At 51.1% G+C, this 21,743-nt stretch overlaps 1 protein-coding gene across 2 annotated transcripts in view; it reads left to right on the forward strand.

Moving 5' to 3' along the window:
* CASZ1 (castor zinc finger 1) overlaps nt 1-21,743 on the forward strand; it is a 192,510-nt gene that overhangs the window by 77,811 nt on the left and 92,956 nt on the right. For both annotated transcript variants that reach the window (XM_030963980.1, XM_030963981.1), the window contains one exon: nt 14,585-14,670. In XM_030963980.1, the coding sequence (XP_030819840.1) occupies nt 14,667-14,670 (4 nt within the window). In that variant the 5' untranslated portion in view covers nt 14,585-14,666. The remainder of the gene's footprint in view (nt 1-14,584; nt 14,671-21,743) is intronic.

Below are 21,743 nucleotides of genomic sequence, written 5' to 3' on the forward strand. Positions count from 1 at the left end.
GGAAAAAAAGGAAAAGGAAAAGGAAAAGAGGCAGTGGGAAGAGGAAAGTCTAAACTTTCCTTTATTGCATTTGGGCATGGCACGGCTTTCAGGGAACACACAGCTGGACACAGTCCATACCTGACCACAGCCGCTCTGGATGGTGAGGCCAGGTCCATGTTAGTGTCCTTGCTCGAGACCAGAGCTCCTGTGAAGCACAGAAGCAGCTTGGGTTTATCCCATTTTCTCTTCTGGTGTCCCCACTGTTCACCTGGTTGTATCTCTTGCATTATCCCTTTTCTTCTTTTGTCCCCAGTTTGCTGGATGGATTATCTTCCCTTTTACCTCCACCCATGGTACTCAAGCATTTTTCAGGCAACATCTGGGCTATAGTACAAGCTTTCAGATATAAAGGCCTCACTATTATTTCTCCATCCCCCAGACTATGGATTTCAACAAGAGGTTTGAATTTGGCTGTTTCCTGAATCTCGTCTGCCTTACCTGGAGTTTCCCTGCCAGGTTATGTGAGTGGGAGGCACAGCAGTAAAGTGAGAAAGGAGAGGTGTCTAATGGGGTCATTAGGCACGGTATGGAGGTGAATTCTGCAAAGTATTCCTTCTGCACCATGGAACAATCACAGCTGGAATGGGGAACAGCCCCCAGATCAGGTTTTGTCCCAGCCTGCATTGGTAGTCCAGCTGCAAGAGGACAGGCTGACATTTGAGGGGCATATCCACCCTTGGATTTTGCAGTCCTTGCAGTGTCCCATTGGGCTGTGAGAGGATGTTTGCCAGTGCTCACCCCGGTTCTCCTACTGATGGGCATCCCTCAGAGGGGGAGTAGACATGCTTGAGGAGCTGGTTTGGGTGAAGATGCTGCTCTCCCAGAGCAGAGATACATGATTTATTTATTGCAGACCCCTGTATCGTGGGGACCTCCTGCAGCGTGGGCAAAGGCGAGTCACAGAAATCTTCCCTCAGTGCATCATTGATGGGTTTGGGGAAGGCAGTGCTGAGTGAGGAGTCTGGGATCACAACCCCATCCTGCCTGCACTGTGTAATGCTACCACTGCTTTCCTTCTAAACAGGCTAAATGTCAATTTTTTAGCTAAATCACAGAACTTGGAGTCAAGTGTCCTGGTCCCCAGCCACAGCTCTTCCAACTCCCCCCCATGGAAATCTACTGCCTTCTTCTTTGCCTCTGTGGGAGCACTCAATGCACACGAGCAGAGCAGTACCTGGGTTTGCAGCAGAGCAAGGAGTGTGCAGGGTTTTCCAGAGGATGCCCATTGCCAGGGCTCCATCAAGGTTGAAGGAGTTGCGCTGCCTTACTGAAACAAACCTGGCCTCATGGTTGTGCAGCTGTCTGAGATCTGGGCTGGGAGGTGCTCAAGACAGACCCAGTATTTCTCCTGATCTGCGTTTATCATTAACACATGACATCTATTATATATCATTGCCATGTTTTGTTGTTCATCGCGTGCCTGCACACAGGCCACACACATTGTGACAGCTTTGGTCCCTTCTTGATGTCGTGCCTCCACACCTTTTCTTTCCATCTTTGTGTTCATTCTTACTCCTCCTCTTTCCTTTCTCTCTTTCGTTTGATTTTTCCTCTCCCCTCGGCTTGCACGCATGCACACAGACAAACACATACGCATACAAAGCCCTTTCACAGTTGGATCATCTGTTCTTGGCTCTCACCCACATCTCTTTTTGATGTGGTTTCTGGAGGGTTTGGGCCAAGTCCCCCATTTCTCTCTCTGACATCAGGAAGCCTGCTGCAGCCTCTGATTCCAGCCGGATCTGGTTAACTCTCTTAGGAAACCTTGCCACCTACCAGAGTACTGCTAGTGCTCTAAGCCTGGCCGGAAAGGAGAAAGAGGGCTTGATCTGCACTGAGTTACAGCCTGATGTTCTGGAGTTACTCATGATTTGCACTGATTTGCATGAGCACAGAACAAGGTTCTGAGCTGATGGAGTGTCTGGAGGCACTGACTATGGAGCTGCTCCTTTAGAAGATATTTCCCTTGTTGGGGTTGTGTGGTTGCTTTGCCTCTGCAAAGCTGGCCACGTAGGAGCAGTCCCCTGAGCTCCAGGCAGGACTCTGCCTCTCAGCTCCCATTCTGGGGCTTCTTGTAAGGATGTAAAAGCACATTTTCTCTTGGCCTCAGCCTGGGACATCTCTCGGCTTTTTTGAAGCCCTGTCTGGTGCAATGCTGTCCCTCTAGCAGGGAGGACAACCTGTTCACTTGAGCACCATGTCAGAGAGAACCATCCATGGTCCCCAGGAAACGCAGCTGTCAGTCCCACAGGCAATTCCTCCTCCGGCAGGCAACGCAAAGATGGTGTGATTGTCAGAGGGTGAGCAGAGAAGTTTAAAAAGGCTTAACAGCAACTGCGTCTAAATGACCCCTCTTCTCTGGAAGGTTTTAAAGACACACGGTCAGTTTTGGGAAGAGAGGCTTTCCTGCGTGCTTGCTGTGTGATGTCTCTGTGCGGCCGCGGAGCGGCTGCAGCGCAGCTGGCTGAGCTCCGAGTGCTGTGGAGTCCCCTGGGGGCTGCTGCGAATAGCTGTGCTTTCAGCACGGAGCTGGATGGGACAAAGGGACAGAGGCAGGGACACAGCCCCGCTCCTCGCAACACCCTTCTCGTGAGCTGCCGCCCAAGCTGCCCTCGTGGCTTGTCTCAAATCCTGTTAAGTCAGCAGCAAAACTTTCACCAGCCTCGGTACATAGCGAACATTTTCCGTCAGGTCAGTTCCAGGGCCAGGGTTGGGGTTAGGAGGGAAATACCTGAGCGACAGTTTGCTTTAATAGAATGGGGAAAGAGGTGAGAGTAGATTGCTTTGGGCATGGGTAATGGGGCATGGAGACCTCACTGACTCAGCCAGCACTGCAAACCTCTGTCCTGGTCACTCAAGCTGTGGCTGCTTGTCCTCTTGTCTGAAATGAGCGCGTCATCTCAGCCTGCAACCTAGCAGGCTCATGTCCCCTGCCACAGTGCATCTTTCCATGTGGCACTAACTGGCCACACCAGCCAGGAGCTGGCACTGGAGGGGCTGTGGAGCCTGGACCCCATTGGCTTCTCTTGCAGCTCAGTGATGAGACGGGGACAAGTTTGCCCCATGGCTGCCCACACAGCCCACACGCAAACTTTGCATTTGCTGATGATCCTGGGCAAAATTTGTTCCTTTCTAAAAGGAAAATTTGTATAGAATGGGCTAAAAGGCCTCAGGCTCCCCCAGTGTGGGCCTGGGGTGCTGGGATAGCACAGCTCCTCCCTGAAGCTGGCTAATAGAAATCAGTCCTGATTAGGATTAGTCCAGCCAGCACTGAGCTGGCAGGCTGATAATCTAATAAAAATTCCCAGGATTGGTTTACTCTGGGGAGGATTTGTGCTGGACGCGGGAGGAGCAGGATTAGCCCAGCTGTGTTAGGGAAGGGAGGGCAGCCCAGGGTGGGCCGGGAGGCTGCCGAGAGGGTGGGGGGAGCAAGATGGACAGCAAGAGTAAGTGGAAGTGACAGGGTCAGACCAGGCCTTTGTCCTACAGCCTGATTAGAGAGTCTGCCCCCAGTTTCTTACACTTTGGGATGTTGTCGGACAAACTGGAGCTTAAATCTGTCAGAGCGCAGTAGAGATTGGAGCTGACATCCCAGGAACATATTCCTTGCTGTGCAGAAATCCAGCCCTGCTGGGGAAATGTGAAATGCCCACCCCAGCCCCCTCTGAGTTGGAGGAGATGAGCTCAACTTCTTCCTTTAGCTGTGCTGGGTGGTTGAGGCTGAGAGCAGAGAGGCTTGTCCAGAAGCCAGGATCTGCCATGAGTGATCTGTGTTGAGTTCCATACTGGTCTCTCCAGCTTCAGCCCCTGATGGAGAGGAAGTCCTGAAAGCCAGGTTGCTCTCCAGCTGAAATCACCAGGCTTTGTTGCATGTGGTGGCAAAGGCAGTGAGAAGTGGGCAGGAGATCTTTGTTCCTCCACGGAATCTTAGGGTGGGCACTAAAGCTCCTTAGCATGCAGGGAGGAGGTCTGAAGCTGTAGTGACTCTTCAGACTGGGGCTGCCAAGGATTTCTTGGGTTGCTGCTGTTGAGGAAGACCCTTAATAGGGGAGGAAGAGCTGGAAGGTAATTTTCAGGCAGTAGTACCAGGCCCCAGCTGTGCAGGCAGTGAGAAACAAGCTTTGCAGTGTTGCTGGTTTTTGGCAACCCTGTGAGGGCTCCAAGCCCCACGCTGCGTTGCCTGGGGAGCTGCTGGTGTGTCTGGTGCAGCAGACAGGTGTGGGGAGCTCACTCAGCCCCTCATCTGGCTGCTCTGATGGTGAGCAGAGGGCACCCAGGCAGCCTTTTTGCTGCAGGAATTCTCAGCCTGTAGTGCCTGGGATGACTGTGAAAAACAGAAGTAACCCTGAAATGTGCGTACCCATTTCCCTCATTTTAAATCAAGAGTATACGAGTCAGAACTTCACAGAGAAATGCCCTTGGACCTACAGAGGGTGCAGATTTTGTGAGGGTTTTTTTGTCTTTTCAAAAATCTGCTGCTCCTGTGGATGGGCTGGAGCATTTCCCAGCTGAGTGGATCTGTCTGTGGACCAACATCCTAAAAGCTCTGGGATCTTGTGGTTGTTTGGGACACCCTCCTCTTTAACTACCAACCTCTGTCCCCGCCAAAAGGTAAAAAAAAGAAGCAAAAGCCTCTAAGATGAAACCGGGCTAACTAAGTAACAGGAGCTGTGTCCTCTCCAGGCTCGGGTAGCTGCATATATGATTGTCATCTTGATGAAATCCCCCCGGATGTAATGAGCTGATTTTCTGCTGTTAATATTGCATCTGCTGATGAAGGATTCGTTAGGATAATGGAACGAAGCTAAAATATAAATGACTCGCTGTCAAGAAGCAGCTTTTGCTAGTGTTCTCCTGACAGTTCCTTGGCCATGGCTAGGGAGTTTTGTGTGCTCTGCACATGTTTGCAAGGTGTGTGTGATTCTTGGGTCCTGCATGTGCAGGGACACAGGGGTGGCAGGGTATGTTCCCTACGAGCCCGCTGCCTGGGTGCCTGGAACCCTCTGGCACACCATGGGCACTGGCAGGGTTCTCTGTGCCAGAGGGGACCAAATGGTGCTGCCTCAGAGAGCAGCAGCCAGGGAAAGTTGCTCCTTTGCTGAGCCGAGGCTGCCAGAAGAGGGGAGGGAATGTGTGCTGCTGGAAAAGCATCTGTGCCTTCACTCCAGGTCATTTTCAGATCTGGCATGTTCCTTTTCTCCTCCAGTTTAATTGCAAAAGTTGCTCTGTTTTCTTTCTGAACAAGAGAAATCAGTTTAAGCACATTATAAAGTAAAACAGATATTTGCTCACAAAGCTTTTGTGAATGCAGAGTATTATTTTCATTGGAAAATGCAAAAAAGATCTTGAGAAAAGGGCTTGTCATACTGCTGAACAGTAATCCAACATCTGGGCAGAAAATCTCAAAGTTCCACTGTTGGTTTGGAGAGATGGGGTTGGTTTTCCTTGCAAAAAGTAGAAAAGAACCAGTTTTGCACACTGTGATCCCAGCACTAGTTTCTCACCCCATCTCAGGGCTGTGCACACATCTGAGCAGGTGTCAAATCATTGTTATCAGATGTGGAGGAGGCAAACTTCTACAAAATACCTTTAAAGAATACCTTTTCAAGTATCTTTGGTGTCTTTGACTTTCTGTACATTTTGTAAAAACATTAACCAAAACATAAAATTGCCAACTCTTCCTTTTACCCGGTGCCTGAGGACATTTGGTGTTTTCTCTTCAAATCCATAGACACAGGTCCAGTTCCTGCACCCATGAGAATCTCAGCTTTCATTGTTTGTTTGGGAGGACTTTTTTTAGTTTTTAATCACATTTCTCTCTCTTCTGATTACCAAGGGAAAAAAAAAAAAAGAGAATGCAAACATGAACCATAATGGCTCAAAAATGAAATTAAAAGACCTTGTTTTCCATTATTATTTTTCAAATCCCATTTTTCAGCCAGTAATGTCAGGGATCAGAGCAGTGATTTTAGGTTTTTTTTCCATAGCAGTTTTTCTGGAAGTGTGAGCTGGTGGTGGCCAGCCCCTCCTAACCTGCACATCTTTGGTGAATATTTGAACAAAGCCTGGCCTGGCACTACTTTTGGGTAGTTCCTCTCACTGTTCAGACTCCTCTAGTGAGGAACATCAGTGGTTTAATTGAATCATTCTTTACAAAAGACCGTGAATATCAATGATGGAGGAGGGTGGAGACACATGAATATGACGCTGGAAATTTTGCATTGAAATGTATTTGATGGAAAACAGCCTTCTGACCAAGTGAAATGCAGAGAGTGTGGGGATAAACATACATGTAGTACTTTGTCAGCCTTTTTGTGAAAACATTTCTTTGCATTTCTTCATGATAAAGACTACACGGAAGAAAATTTTCAACGAAAAGCTTATTTTCCCCAAGATATTTGTCAGGAAAAAGAACAACATTTTCTGTCCAGAATTCTATCAGAATTTTACTTGGGCAAAATTAAGGAAATGAGTGAGATGTAGTGGCCTCCCTGGAGGCCAAATGCAAGGGGCAAGGAAGCCCATGCACATCCCTGTCCCACTGAATTCCCAGAGACAGCTCTGCCAGGACTCTGATATGCCAGAAAAGGCAGAACAAGGATATTTTCTAGGGGATGAGAGTTACTCCCAATGGGAAAGTGGTACAGAAAAAGTGGAAAACCTTTTGTGCTTCTGCACTTTATATTGTGCAAGCTTTAAAGTCCCAAACTCACAGAGGAAGAAGCTGGTGAACAATTTGCAGTTTCTTTGCTACCTCTTGGCAAGAGTAACACAGCCAGTCCCAGGAAATTGCAAGTTGTGAGCTGGGCTCCAAAAATGTGAGATCATCCTGGAGGTTAGGAGATGGAGTAGGGAAATGCCGAAGGGTATGACATTCTTGGACTTGCATTCCGAGTCCTTCAGCCTTTCTGGGCTTTCTGCAGAATCAGCCTGGGCAAGGGGGAGGAGGTGGGCAGGGAGGTCTGACCAGAATCCGCCCCTCTTGGCATCTCTGAGGCTTTTTATACCAGTTGCTTAAGGGCAAAGAGCCAGATCCTGAGCCAGCATTGGTGTCAGCAGGGCCTCTGTGATTCACACACACTCGGGCTCTCCTCCCAGTGTCAGGGAAACTCTTTTGAGGAATTTGGTTGCAAATTCAAGCATGGCTTGGCTGGGACAGAGTGTCTGTGTTATGGGAGGGACCTCTTGGCTCTGGGGCTTGTTGTCGTTTGGCAGGCTCAACCTATAGCAACCAGCCTGGGGGGATAGCACAGACTTCTCAAATCCTCCACTTGGGCTTCTCCTCCATTTCCACTCTTCTCCAGGTACCTCCAGAGCCTAGCAAGCCCTGGAGGTGAGGGAATCAGGTACTATTCCCACATACCAGGTCTCTTGGCCATCACTTGGAGCATTTCTGTGTGCATGCTTCTGTGTGTCACACTTATTTTTTTTTCTAGGGTCCCCTGCTTCATCATTATCTTAATCAGTGTTGTGTTAAGTTTCATGCTTCCTTTGACCTTTATTTTTGGCCTGGTTATGCTGTTTATATGCCTCTGACACTTGTCCCCTGGTGCTATTGCCAGGGAAACTCAGCACTGAGGCCTTTCCCTTTTCCCCCACCCCCTTGTCCCTTTCTGTTTAATTTTTTTTTCTTTTTTTTTTTTTTTTTTTTTTTTTTTTCTTTTAACATGGTTTTCCTAAAAAGTTTTTTAATCAATCAAATTTGAGGCAGAAAATAGGCTTGGTCACGCCTGGTCCTTGGGTCGTGTGACACTCACTCAGGGTCCTGACAGCTCCTCAAAGGGGGCACCCGGGATGGGGAGGGGGGCAGCAGCGCGTTTCCCCAGGAAAGAGCCCGTTTCCATGGCACTGCCCCCACCTCTCCGCCATCCGCCAGCCCGACGTGGGCCTGAGGCTCCTCAAAAGGGGCGTTGGGAAGCGGGCGTGTGTGCGGGGCCGGGAACAAACAGAGGCGCGGGGGCGGCGGCGGCGGGGGCCGCGCCGACAGCTGCCGGCTTCTCTGCTGCGGAGCTCGTGGGGAGCCAGCGGGAGCGGCGGCCTCGGAGCCAGGGCCCCAGCCCGATCTGCATAATCAGGGGCTTTTCATAAATGCCCCATTTTTCATCGCCGTCGAAGACATTTGCTCAGGGAGAGCCGGTAACCCTGGCACGGAGGGACAGCGCCTAGCGCTTCGCAGCCCCGGTGCGCGCCGCTGGCTGCGCCTCCTCACTTGCTCCGCTCTCCCACACCCTCGTCCTCCTGTGCCCTGGCTCGGCAGGCAGGCGGGCGCCCGACCCCCTGTCAGAGGCAGCTCATGCTGCTGTGGCCGTGGCGGGGCCCTGCTGGGGCCGGCATGGAGGGGTGTGGAGCCAGCCTCGTGGCTGTGTCACTGCCAGCTCCCACCTTGGCCCAGCATGTGCCACGGCATCCTGGGCACTGTCGCTTTTTCCTTGGGTCCTTCCTGATTCCCTCACCTTTGCCTCTCCCCACCCTGCCCTAGGAAACCACTTGCCCTTCTGCTGATTTTGTCCAAGGCTGTGCACCAGGATTTTAAAACCCTTTTCTTTGCCCCCAGCCCCTTTCTCAAGCTTTCTTCTCATTCTTCTCCCTCCTGTCCTTCTTTTCCCCACGCCCTTTCCAGTTCTTCATTTGTGCAGGGTCTTTTGCTTTCTCTCTTTTTTATAATTAATGATTAGCTTTAATTGGTTTGCTTAGGCAGCCTGACAGCAAATTAGCAGGAGCCAGCCCAGGGCTGCCGAATGCCAAGTTTGGGGACTGCTGTGCTTTACAGATGCTGTGGCAGGAGATGAACTCCTCGGGATCCCCCCTGGCACTCCCCTCCTGCTCTGCTGGGCTGTGCTGCGGGCTGGGGGTCCGGGGCTTTCCCTGGTCCTTGGTGCCATCTGTGCTGGGAAGTTGGGACTGGCAGTGGATGCTGTCCCTGGTCCTCTGTCCCTTGCCTGGCTCCAGCACTCCCAAAGTGTCCCGTGGGCACTGAGCTGCAGGGTTACCTCCGCAATGGTCAGCGTCCCTTTCCTACTGCCCAGGGCTGGTTTTCCTCCTTTTTGCATGACCACCTTTGTGGAGCTGGGCTCTGCTCAGCAGGTTTGAGCAGAGGGCACGGGGTAAGAGGCAGGGCAGGATCTCCCAGGGAGCACTGTCCAAGGGGACTCTCCAGCCCAGCAAAGCAGGCTGCTCTACCCAGTGCTAAAGGCAGGTAATTGGGACAGGGTGTGGAGAGAGGGGGGCTTTGCTCTTTTCCTCCTTTGCAGTGATTTCCCTTTGCTTTGCTTTTCTTTTCTTTGCCTTTTTTATAGCTCCCATTTTTCTTTTTTATGAGAGAGAAACTGCAGGGTTCTCCCAGGGCTGGGAAGAGCGCTTGGTCCCAGGCTGCTCCCAGCCAGATGGAGGGGAAAAGAAGGGGGGCAGTGGGCCCATAATCCTGGGAGGAGAGTTTTCCTAGTTAAAGAGGATTGGGGATAGAGTCTAGGACATTTCAGCATGCTGTTTTATGAAGAAGGGGCAGACCATGACCTATTTGGGATGCTTGTGAATTTTCAACACAAAACTTTGCTGGGAGCGCTGGCAGCTGTGTAGCCCCACAACTGGGGATGGAGCTGGTTTGTGCTGCACTGCTGGTGTTGCCTTGTAATAGCAGCCAAAAAAGGGAGAAATGGGAAATAACGTGAGCTTCCCTCTCCTTCAGCCCTGGCCTTTTCAGCCGAGCAGTCCAAGATTGGCAGGAGACAATAGCTGGGTGAGGCTGCTCAACTGGATCTATAGAGCAGCCAGAATATTCCAACCCTCTGCAAAACCAGGAAGGTTTGTTGGGCTGGTGGCAGCAGGGTATGTTTCTTGTCCCCAGGAATCCTGGACTCTCTCAGTTGTCCTTGCTTCAGTTGTTAAATGGGTCATTTTGCCCTTACTGGACACCATTCCAACCCTCCAACTGAGTGTTAATATCTACAAGTGCCTTTTTATGGGATCCAGAGCACATCTATAAGTGAAATCAGAGGGATGTGCTGTCTTCCTGGGATTTCTGTCATGGAGGAACAGCCTTTTTGTCAGTCACAGAGGTCCCTGCTGCATTCCAGATTCATGAAAGATGGAAGCCAGCGCAAACACGTCCGCTCTCAGATCTGCGTGTTGTTCAGCTGTGAGTGTACTGGCAAACACCATGCTGTGCTACCTTGCTGCAGCCTGGCCTCTTTCCCAAAGATTGGTATGATTATAGCTCACTCAGGTGACAGCACTGATAGTGCATGTAGCGACTGGAGCAGTCAGGTCTCCTGTGGGGCTCAGAGGCTTCCGTTGCAGGGCTCCCTCCTCTGCCCCTGCCCTGCCCAGGACATATGGCTGTGCACTCCCCCACAGCTCTCGTGTCCCTTCCCAGTCCTGATGACACTCTCAGAGCTCCTCACATTGCTTTGCCAGTGTTTTGGACCTTAGCTGAGCTTTGGGTTTCTGCAGAGCAAGACTAGGGCGTGAGTTTTCCTATCCTGAGGGAGGAGGGAGAGGGATGAGGAGAAGTGTGGGGAAAATATTTGCTAGAAAAGTCACTGAGACCTTGCCTCCCATTTCACTTTTAGGTAGTCTTGGTTTATTCCCACAGCAGATGTCTCTGCAATAACAGAAGATATATTTGATTTGTGGCAAAACTTCCATGTTCTGTGCACTTGGATAGTCTTTTCTTTTTCATACCCCACCCCCTCTGAGGTGGTGTTTTAAGACCCTTTTCACTTTCCTGTTTGCATCTCACTGCCCTACAGTGAACCACCTCCTCTGCTTGCTTTGCAGTCTATCAGATTTACTGCTGTTGCTATACTGATCGAGACCTTTTCAAAACTTGGTGGTGCCACTAGAGTGTCAGGCACTGCACAAGGTTGAAGGGAGGCCCAGCTTCCTCTACAGGAAGGTGGCCATCCCTCTCTCTACTGTCAGAGCTGTCTCTTCCCCTCTGATTTTAGCAATGTGGGTGCCAGGATTCACCCTCTCCCTTGGCAGCTTAGGGGCTCCATGATAATCGTGTAGTTCTTGACATTTGAGGAGCAGCTGAGGGTCACCAGCTGTTTCACTGTAGAGCTGCAGGTGGGAAACTGAGGCATGGATTTGAAGGTGTCTGAAGATGTCCTCAAAGCTCATGAAGTGACCCGCTGAGGGATTATCCCACCTGTGCTCCAAGGTTCTCATCACAACCCATCCCACAGGCTGCCAACACAACCCGTCATTGCAAAGGAAACAAGGGGAGCACATGATGCCTCCTGTCCTGCCCTGCTGTGCCTGTGGCTTGTCTTGCTGCCCTTCCTTTCCTCTCCTTCCTCTGGCACTCGCTGCTCCCAGCACATGCCCTGACTCCTGCCTGGACAGCCTGAGCTGGCTCCTTTAAGGCAGGCACGCCAGGGGACTGCGCGCGGTGCCAGCCTTCGCTGTGAGTGCCTCTCGCGCTTCCCCCTTGGAAAGTTTCCTGCCCAATTGTTATGTGCGATCCGATCTGAAAGTTGCTCTCTAAGCTTCTTGTCACATTTTGACTTAATGAAGTGCAACTGGAGTGGGAATTGGGGTTCATCACGCCAGTCTCACTGCGCTCCCTTGTTGTCAGAAAACAGGGGCGGTTGGGGACCGTAATGCAACGCTGCAAGTCGTTATCATTCCGGTCAGTCTGTTTAACACAAAATTAAACAAAGAACTAATTAGTGCCTCATGAATTAATAAATGCGCAGTTGCTGGGTAGGAAGGGGAGGAAGGAAAAAAGGTTGTTGAAGGAAAGATACTGAAAAAGTCGAATTAGGATGTTGTGTCAAGGGGAAAAAAAAAACTGAGTCCACTTTGGCGAAGAGTTTGGATCCATTGGTTTCCTTGAAATAAGCTCCCCCTCCTCCTCCTCCTCCTGCGTCCTGCATGTCTGCTCTGGAGAGTGATGAACAACAGGCACAGGGAAGAAGCAGCCTTTCAGTGTTTCTTCAGGGAGGCTTACAAGAAAGCTAGGGACAAACTTTTTAGCATGGCCTATAGTGATTGGACAAGGGGTGATGATTTTAAACTAAAAGAGGCACAATTTAGCCTAGATGGAAGGAAGAAAATTGTTATGGTGAGGGTAGTGAGACCCTGGCACAGGTTGCTCAGTGAAGCATGTTTCTGCACCATCCCTGGAAGTGTTCGAGGCCAGGTTGGATGGAGCTTGGAACAAACCAGTCTAGTGCAAAGTGTGGCAGGGGAATTGGACTATATTGACCTTTAAAGGTCCCTTCCAAGCCAAACCATTATAGGACTTTATGATTTTCCAGTGATGTTCCCTAGATGCTGCATCTAGGATCCAGTATCAAATACTTAGCCAAAGCAGATGTGGGAACTAAGAGGTATGGGGTAGAAGCCCATCCTTGGAGAGGAAGGAGACTTCAAAGATGTTCATGGTGAGCAAGTCTCCTCTCTTTGTCTGAAGGCTTTTTCCTGCAGAAGCCGCAATTGACACAGAACCGTGTGTAATCTCAGATTAACGATGTCCCAGCAGCCCTGCCCCTGGTCCTTGTCCTCTGGGGCCCCTTCCCACACGGAGGGAGCCGAGCCGGCCGGCCCATGGCGGGGCTGGCCGTGGGGCCGTGCTGGATGCCCACCCGGCCGTCCCCACAGGTGCTGTGCCCTGCCACGCTGCCAGGGAGCGGGCTGGGCTCTGGCACATTGTCAGGCAGGGAAGCAGAGCTGGGGGAGGGAAGAGTCCATCCTTAAGAGGACATGTCAAGTACAATTAGCGTTATCTGTCTAAATATGTACTGGGAACACAGAATACAAGAGGAGGCCTGGCTGGCTTTAATGGAGACATATGCAAGGTCATATTGCCTCATACAATCCCCCAATCTGATTTGGGGATTACACATTCTAAGTAAATTGGCGTTATTCCTCTTGCATCATTGATAAGCTGCAGCCAAAAGAAGAGGAGTAAAAAAAAAAAAAAAAACAATTAAAAACCCAATCCCAAGAATTGATCGTGCACAGGGGTTAGGGAGTGAAGGCAGGAAGGCAGAGAGTACAGGCAGAGAGCTTGGGAAGGAGGGAGAGAACAAAAGAGAGGGAAGGAGAAAACAGTGTGACAGTGGCAGAGAAAGCAGTGGAAAGAGCAAGGAAAAAAGGAAGAACAAAAGGAAGGAAAAGGTGAAAGAAGGGATGCCAGAAGGACCGAGGGTGCCAGGGTGGGAAAAGCACCTCAAATCAGGGAGCTGTTACTCCAGCCATGCCCTCAGCCTTTTTAGAATCAGGATTTGAGTGGGAAAGGAAGGAGCCAGGCTCCTTCCTTTAGGTGGAGGTTATGCACCTTCCTCACCGGAGGGGCTCTGTCCTCCTTTCCATGCATCCATCTGGGATATTTCACCAGCTCCTTCCTGCTCTGGGTCCCAGCCAACATATGGCATCTATCTTTGGCAGTGGCAGAGTATAAGTGACAGGAGGAGGCTGTCCACATGCACAGAGTGCCAGGGCCCTGGAACACAGGGGTGAGCCATGGCAGCAGCACGGAGTCCCCTGAATCCCTCTCACTTTTGTCCTACAAGGGACTCGAGAGGGTCTCAGAAGGGCTGAGTCGCTGCTGCACCCGGAGAAGGGAACGTGCAGGGAGCCAGTGTGTGGCACGGACAGCTGGGGGTCCTGGACTCAGCCACGGGCACGCTGGGCAGGGCCTCGGGGCAGTTTGTCCTTCTACTGCCACCCTGCGCAGCTGTGAGAGCTGTTTTGGCAGGGCTGCAAAACAGAGGCTGCAGGAATGGGCCAGGCACCCTTGCCACTGTGCATGAAGCCACCCTGTGCTCCTGGCCACCTCCCAGCTCTGGGAGAGGGAAGACCCTGTCGGGCTGCAGAGCAGTCTTCCCCCAGCCGTGAGCTCTCCTCCCACCCTGCCTGTGCAGAATAACCCCCTCCAGAAGTCTCATGGCACTGCTTTTATGCTCTGTCACATTTTTGGAACATATGGTTTTAAATAATTCAATTTACTTTTCGTGTATTTTGCTGTGACTTTTTTTCCCCTGTCCCTTTTCTCCTTCATCCTCACTCTCTGCATTCTCCTGGGTGCAAAATACACAGATGAGTGGGTAAGGGGGGTCAGTGACACAGGACCCAGTCCTGCACCCCATCATCTTGAGCCCCACAAGGTGTGCAAGGGAGGCCTCACCGTTAGCACACAGGGGAACCTCTGGGAAAGAGGGGTCAGCAGAGGAAATGTGAAGATTGGGAAGGGAAAATCTGACATGGAGCAGAACGCAACCTTAGATGTGTGGGCAAAGTACGGAGCAGACCAGCACAAGGTGTGTCTCTGGTACCTGGGGAGCAGGATTCAGGCTAGTAATGGCTGCTCTCCATGTGAAATTATTCCCAACCCTCATTAGGAACCTCTTTCACAGAGAACTGCTGTGGGGTGCATGGCAGTGTGGGGTACAGCCAGGAGCAGGAAGGCATTTTGTTCCCTTGTGGAGTCTGAGTGTCCCATGCTGGACCATGTTCTTATGCAGCTTCTGTGAGTCTTGGCTTTTACTCAGGTGTGCCCTTTGTGTTAACTGGATCCTTTCTTTTCTCACTCCAGAATGAAGTGAATTTAGAGCTAAAAACGAGGCAAGAAACGAGGCCTTGAAATCTCCGAAAGGTAGGAGAGACTTCAGACTGCAATGGGTATGTCACTATGCCCTCCTGGGTTCTCTTTTCCTCTGTGTGTCTCTCACACTTACAGCCTGCTCACCATGGCCATGTCTGCACTAGACCTTCTGGGGTTGGACTGTTGTTACTCACGAAGAGAGATGGAAACAGAAGAAAGTCAAGTGCAGACATGGCATATGTGTGTCCTAATCCTGTCTTTGTCTTTGTACAGCAGTTGTTGTGGGCACCTGGTTTTGTCACTGAGGGTTTTCCTCAATATCTTCTCTACTGCCTCTATCTTTACAGCTAAAAAAGTGTAAGGATTTTGGTGAAAGGGAACTGCTTTATCTTCATGCATGTGTGATGGAGGAGATGGATATAAGGTCCTTTCACTGAACAGGATGCAGTCTCCATCTACTGTGAAGTTTTGCTGAGCTCAGTTCACATAATTCAGATGGTGATGTGCATGTTCTCCTCCTCTTCTGGCACATTTTTGTCTATTCAGACTGCAGAACCATGGTGGTAGTGTGGAAGCATTTCCAGGTGTCCAGCAGAATCAGGGCTTTCCTGGGTTTTCCCTTTACCTAGACCCTCATGGTCTGTCTTAGGAAAAAAAACAACCCAGCTTCACAGTCTTCTAGAGCTTGGAAGGTGACTTGGTCTGTCCCTGGTAAGAGTTAGAGGTCTAGACCCCAGGGAAATGGAAGATAATATTGTCTCTTAAAAGCCTTATCTCCGTGTGCTGGGTAAGACACTCCCTATGCCACCTCAGATGATGGTTCCTGAGAAGTCCCTACCACGCTGAGGCAGTTCCTGCTGTCCCTAGCTCCTCTTGCTTCCCCTCCATCAGCAGGCACCAAGACAGGTCTGAGGGCAGGAGAGGCCGTGGGGAGGGTGGGAAGCGCTCTGCCCTGTGAGACATTACTCAGAGTGCCAGGAGCACTCACTGCGCTCAGAGCATCCCTGCAGCAGTGGGGACCCCCAATGCCCAGTTTTGGGGAGCACATGGACTGAGTCCCAGCAGCATCTGAGGGGCCCAGGCTGGCTGGGGTGGGAGGGGGCCCCAAGCTGGGCCGGGCAGTGTCAGAGGTGACCGGTGGAAGGCCAGTGTTATGTAAATACTGCTGCTGTAACATGGCAGGCCTGAATGGCCCTATGCATCCATCCATCATTGCTGGGGAACAGAAGCCTCCCTTGGAGCACGGGGGGCCAGCAGTGTGGGGCATGCAGACACAGGCAGCATGTGCCCTACTCATAAACTGTTTGTTTTCTTTTTGTCTCTCTCGTTTCGGGGCACCCCACAGAGAGCAACTCTCTGTTCTGTCCTTGCAACCTCTCCCCCAACCTTCCCCCCACCACTTCAGGCCTTCCTTTTCCTCCCTTCTTTCCCCGGCCCTTAAAAAAATGGAGAGGAAAAAAAGGGGGGAAAAAAAGTCCCCAGTTCACATTGCGGCTTCTTTCTCTGACTTCAAAGGCTCCTCATCATTGTTTGGGATCGGCAGGCAGTGGCCCTGAAAACGTGATCACAGCCAGGCACAGTGTAGGTCACCACTGAGCGCCATGCTCCAAGTGCTGAAAGGAACAGGCAGATTCTTCCCTTTTCATGCTTCACAACCCTGGTTACAGCACTCTGCCTCGCCCGTGTGCTCCTCGCTGCATGGCTATTCTTGCTCTTTTCTCCTCCTTTTCCTCCCGCCCTCCCTCTCTCTGTTTCTCTCAGGTCCCTCGTTTCTCCATTCGTTTGCTTTCATCCTGCCCCTCTCTGTGCCCACCATCACACACTTCTCACACTTTCTTCTCTTCTTTCCATTACTTTTCTTTCTCACTGTCTCCTGCCTGGCACTGCTGCCACTTCTTTCTGTTATATGAATCACTGTTTTATTTCTCCCTTTTCCCTCTTCTAAAGGTCAGGTTGGAGGTTGATTTCCTCATGCTCCCTGTTCCTGTGTAGTAGCAGCCTTCCTCTGACATTTGCCCACATTTCTGTCTTTGCCTGTGATATCTCACTCACTGTGCCCAAAACTACGGCAGTTCTGTAATTTCTGGATTAGTCCTAGACAGCTGGCAGCCCTCCCTGCAAAGGTGTGAGCCCACTGCTTTCATGTGCATGGGTTTATCCCTCAAAATTTAGCCTGGCCTTACATGGGGAGGTAGCACACAGTGCCTACCATCAATGTCAGCTTCCAGACTTGCTCTTTGGCTTGGCTGGTTAACCTGAAGGAATGAGCATGTGGGGTTAGTGTTGGAGGTGGATTTGGAAAGCCAGGCACTGACTTCATATATATCACAGGGAAACATTTAAATCTTGTAGGTCTAACATGGAACATGACACTGATGGTAGTGCTGAGGGCAGAGTTAGGCAGGGATAAGGCAGAGCAAAACAGGCCCAACAGTTTAATGGGCATCCCAGAACACTTCCTCAGTGGATTTCAGTGAGGGAACAACACTTGGTTGTGCTGAAGCTTGGGCACATTTGGCAGCACAGTGATCCACAGCCAGATGGAAACTCCCTGCCTGCAGAACATCCCCCAGCAATATCTGAAGCTTCATTTTGCTGCAGGGGAAGAGCCCAGGACTCTGCACCCCTCCAGCACCCATCCAAGGAACAGCCGCCCTCTCTCCACCCCCAGAAGCAGAGATCATGGTGCTTGTGCCTCTGGTGATTTGTGAGGTTGTTTTAATGCCGAGGAGCCCACCAGGACTTGTCTCTTGCTAAATAGGCATATTAAGGGACATTGCAGCAGGGGTTATAGAGTAATAATTTGTTCTAATGAGCTGATGTCACGTTCTCCCTGGCTGAGCTGTGCCCGAGCAGGAGCCGTGGTAGGAAGGGGCTGTGCTCGCTGACCTGTCAGCCCAGGTTAATGAAGTACTGCTCTGCTCGGGGGTCAGAGAGCAGGAGTGCAGCCAGTCAACAGCGGCTCAGGGGGCTGCAGGGGAGGGTGGGGCTCTTCCCTGAGCTGAATGCCCTGGGGAAGGCCTGTGCCATGCTGGACAGAGCAGCAGGATGTAAGTTATGGCACTGAGATCTCCACGCTGTGCTGGTGGCTTGAGTGCCACAACACCCTCGTCAAACTGTCCGCAGGCAGGGGTGAAAGTGCTACAGCTGGGCACTGGCTGGGGCTTGTTCTCTGGCCTGGCAGGAGAGCCCAGGCTGACACACTGGGAAGGAGGCTGGAAAAGTAAGAGAGCATCTAAGTTACAGATGCTTACAGACATGAGGGGATAGGTGCAAGGAAGTGGCCAGTGATGACCAGTGTCTAACTGGAAGGAAGTCTACAGAGATGGTGCTCATCCTTACCTTTTTGTGCAGAGTGTATGAATAGCCAGAAGTTCTCTTTGTCCTTCCTGTTCCCTGTTTCTCCTCCCTTGATGCTCCCCCATGGTTTGCTGAGATCCTTTGCCTTGCAAACCTAATCATTTTCTTTCATGCCTGCTGGGTACCTGGGCAGGAAAGATACAGGAACTTCTGCCAGTCCCCCAGCGCTCACCCTTAGGGAGCAGGTTGATGGCAGGCCAACCTGGGCAGCTGCAGTTTGAGCAGGGCTCCACATTCTTCAGGAGATGGCAGGAAAAGCCACAAACAGGGTGTCCTGGCCCAGCTGGTGCCTTGGGGACCCATGGCCTGCCTTGCTTCTGTGAATGACACCACCCCATCCATGCTGGGGCAGGATGGTGCCCTTGGCCACACCAGCACCCTGAGGTCTATAGCACAAGTCCTGTATACCATCTTCCTCCTCCTCGTTCTCCCACTCTTTGCTCCCCCCCTGCTTCTCTTGGCTTTTCCCTGTCTCCATCTCTCTCTCCCTTTCATCTACTCAGAAGGCTTTACTCTACTTCCTTGTCACCCTAATTGATTGCATTAACCTTTCAGCGTATTGGATTTCCCCAGCACCGTGCAGAGAGCACTGTGCAATATGCTTATAATCCGGGCTGTAATGGACAGGGAGCAGTCAACGAGCCCCTGCTCCAACAGGTTCTGCTGACAACTTCTCTGGGAGGGGGAGAGGAGTGCACCGGGGGGACCCGGGGCATGGCTGTCCTGCAGCCTGTGCAGACCTGGCCTCAGGGCTCCCCCCTGAGCAGGCTTGTGTTAGCTTGTGAGAGTGGAGTCCTTGAAAAAGGATCCGGCTTGGGAAGCAGGGAGGAGATGTTATATTTGACCTATTACTGTGATTTTTCCTAGTGTTTGAGCACCATTCTTCTGTATCTGCTTGGTCTACAGTTTTCTTCCATCTGTTCAATACTAAATTAATACTAACTTTACATTTAGGCACTTGTTGCTAGTGGCAGGATGAGAAGACAGTATCATGGAATCCTCCTGTTTTCACATCATGCTTGCCCCTGCCTTTTCCTTTAGGATGAGGATACGAGGGAGATGGACACTTTTATTCAGATTTCAAAGAAAAGCATAAGAATATTGTGTTGATGAGAAAGACAGCACCAAGCTGCAGAGAGATCAGGAGACAGAAGCCCTGAATTATATCTCAGGCTTGGCCTTGGATAAATCCTTTCACTCTCTGGTACCTCATTTTCACCCAGGATGTTGGAGGTGTTGTTTGGGTGGGTTGGGGAAGGAGGAGGGCAGCAGGGTTGGGGAAGATGGAGGGCACTAGGTTGAGTTTTGCTTAAGCCAAGATCATTTAAGCAAATATTTAGGAGTTCCGTACCTTAGCATGAGACCTAGACTCTTAAGAGGCCCTTTTGTAGTTCTCCTTTTCAGATAGCATTTAGCACAAGATGGTTCTTCATTTATGGTCACAGCTCACAGTGTAGAAAGCAGCAATAGTGGAAGGGTTTCTGATCACTTCATAGATCTTCAGTTCAAGTTACTTCATCTTGTTAGAAGCAGTTACTCCGAAGGTAGCCACTCTCCCAAGGGGATGTTGAGAGCTGGCCTTTAGAAACTTGGCGAGTTCTTGAGCACACCAGGAGGAGGGGACAGGGCTGTACCGTGCAAGGTAAAGGTAAATCCCCAGTTTTTCCAGGAAAGAACGCGAAATAACAGGAGTCAGAGGGGGGAAAACCTTTATTCCAGGCAATCATTCCAGAAAGTGTGAGGCTCCTTATAAGCCAGAAGGTAGTTAGGGTAGAGACTTTTTTTTACATTAAATAAAGAAGAACTAGGAGCAGGAAGCAAAGGATCAGAAATCTGAAACTAGCTAGAGAGAAAGCGTGAGGGAGAGCAGCACCTCCTAAATGGAAGGGTAAACAGGCACTCCGAGGCATTAACTTAATTGATTGTTCTGCAACAGGCTGAACGCTGTGTTACTCTGTCACCGTGGCAACAACCCAAAAAAATTGTCAGCCTGTTTGGATGAAGTGAAGCGAAACATTCTCTAATTTGCGGTGATCCGGGTGTTTGTTTTCCTTCCGAAGAGGCGGGGGCTCTATTGATCTATTATTTGCACAGAGCTTTTTTTTTTTCATGGTGAGATGGGGAAAGCAGGAGCCCTGGGGTGTGCTCCTGGGGCAGGTGAGGCAGCAGGGCTGTTTCTGCTGTCTTTCCACAGATCTGCCTTTGCAGGATGGCCATGCAAAGCCAGCAGAGGCTCCAGTGGTAGGAACCATCCTGAAGAAGGTGGAGGACAGGGAGAAGTGTTTGGGTGTGAAGAATTTGTGCCAAAAGCATTTGGCTGTGATAAACTTGTGCCAGGGCTACTGCTTTGGTCCATCCTGTTCTCATCCCTTTGGGCTCTTGCAGTTCACAGTATCACAGAACCCCAGAGTGATGGAGTATCCTGAGCTGGAAGGGATCCACATGGGATCATCAAATCCAGCTCTTGGCTTTGCCACGGACAACCCCAAAAGTGACACCAATTCCGACTTTATTGCAGTCTCTGGTGTTAGGTGGAGTCAGCAACAGCTGCCTCGGGGACAAGAGCAGCTCTGTCCCCCTACCAGCTCCCTTTCCAGATCCATGCTACTCCGTGTTATGTGTGCAGATCTGTGTCTATGTGGGAATGTATCGTTGCACACTTGGGGGAGTGACAGGAATCGTGTTTATCCGTACCCCACGGCTGTGGGAACATAACGAAGTCCCCACCTTGAGCTCTTTGTTAGAACGAGATGAAATCCCTGGGCCAAAGAAGGAGGGATTTTGTCTGCTGGGATATGGGGTCAGTGCTCCAAGGGGCTGTATGGGATGGGAGATGGGGATGGCCACACTGGGATGGGTGACTTGCTGCAGGCACATCTTGGGGCAGGGCCAGGGGAGCCACACAGATGGGAAGAGGTGCCACAAGCTGTGCAGCAACTTGTGCCCCTTGTCAGCAGTGTCTGGCCCTGCACAGCCCTGGGGGCCAAGCAAGAACCCTTGGGGCTGCCACTCGCTGTCAGCACTTGCTTGGTTTCAGAGTGAAATGTCACTGCAGCACTTGCTTCAGCAGGGAATGGCAAGGTGCAGGGGACCACGGAGCAAGCCCACATGGCCAGGGGCGAGCAGCAAGGCCATGTGCCAAAGGCATGAAGCCAAGAGACTGTGGCAGGGGAAAGGTGCCTTACAGGTCTGCAGCAGGGGGAATAGGCGACAGTGGCTCAGAGCCAGTGGGAGGGTGACTGGCTGAGGTGGTTCTGGGCCAGCAAAGGGAGGGTAGAGTTCCCTCGTGACTGGGGAGGAGGGACAGACTTCACCTGCCTTGTGCTTGGCCCTGCAGAGAGGTTTCATCCTCCTGTTTGGGGGTTTCTGCACTCTGTCGGCCTTTGGGCACCCTGGGGGCAGTGCCTTGTTTCCCACACAGGCTGCTCATCCTCATTACTCCTCGGCAGTGCCCCAGCCCATGCACAGCTAGTCCAGCTGCTGTACAACAGCTGTCTAGTTGATCCCTAAGATTTCAGGGAGAGCTGTGGAATATGTTGGTGTCAACTGCTGGAGAGTGTTGCTTTGTGGGGTATGCAGGGGGAAAACCCCACTGTATATTCCTGTGCTCTTCTGCCTCCATCCCGCATCCTTTCTCTGTTGTCCTAGGGGGTTTTCCTCCTCTGTTTGTACTGGTTTTGCTTTGTCACCCTTTTCCCCTTCTGTCTCTCTCTTCCCTTCTCTATTTCATTCTTTCCATCCAGTTTTTAACTCTTCTGCTCTGTTCCTCTTTTTCACAGCGTAGATACGT

This window comes from Camarhynchus parvulus, chromosome 21, assembly GCF_901933205.1.
Source record: "Camarhynchus parvulus chromosome 21, STF_HiC, whole genome shotgun sequence".
NCBI lineage: Eukaryota > Metazoa > Chordata > Aves > Passeriformes > Thraupidae > Camarhynchus > Camarhynchus parvulus.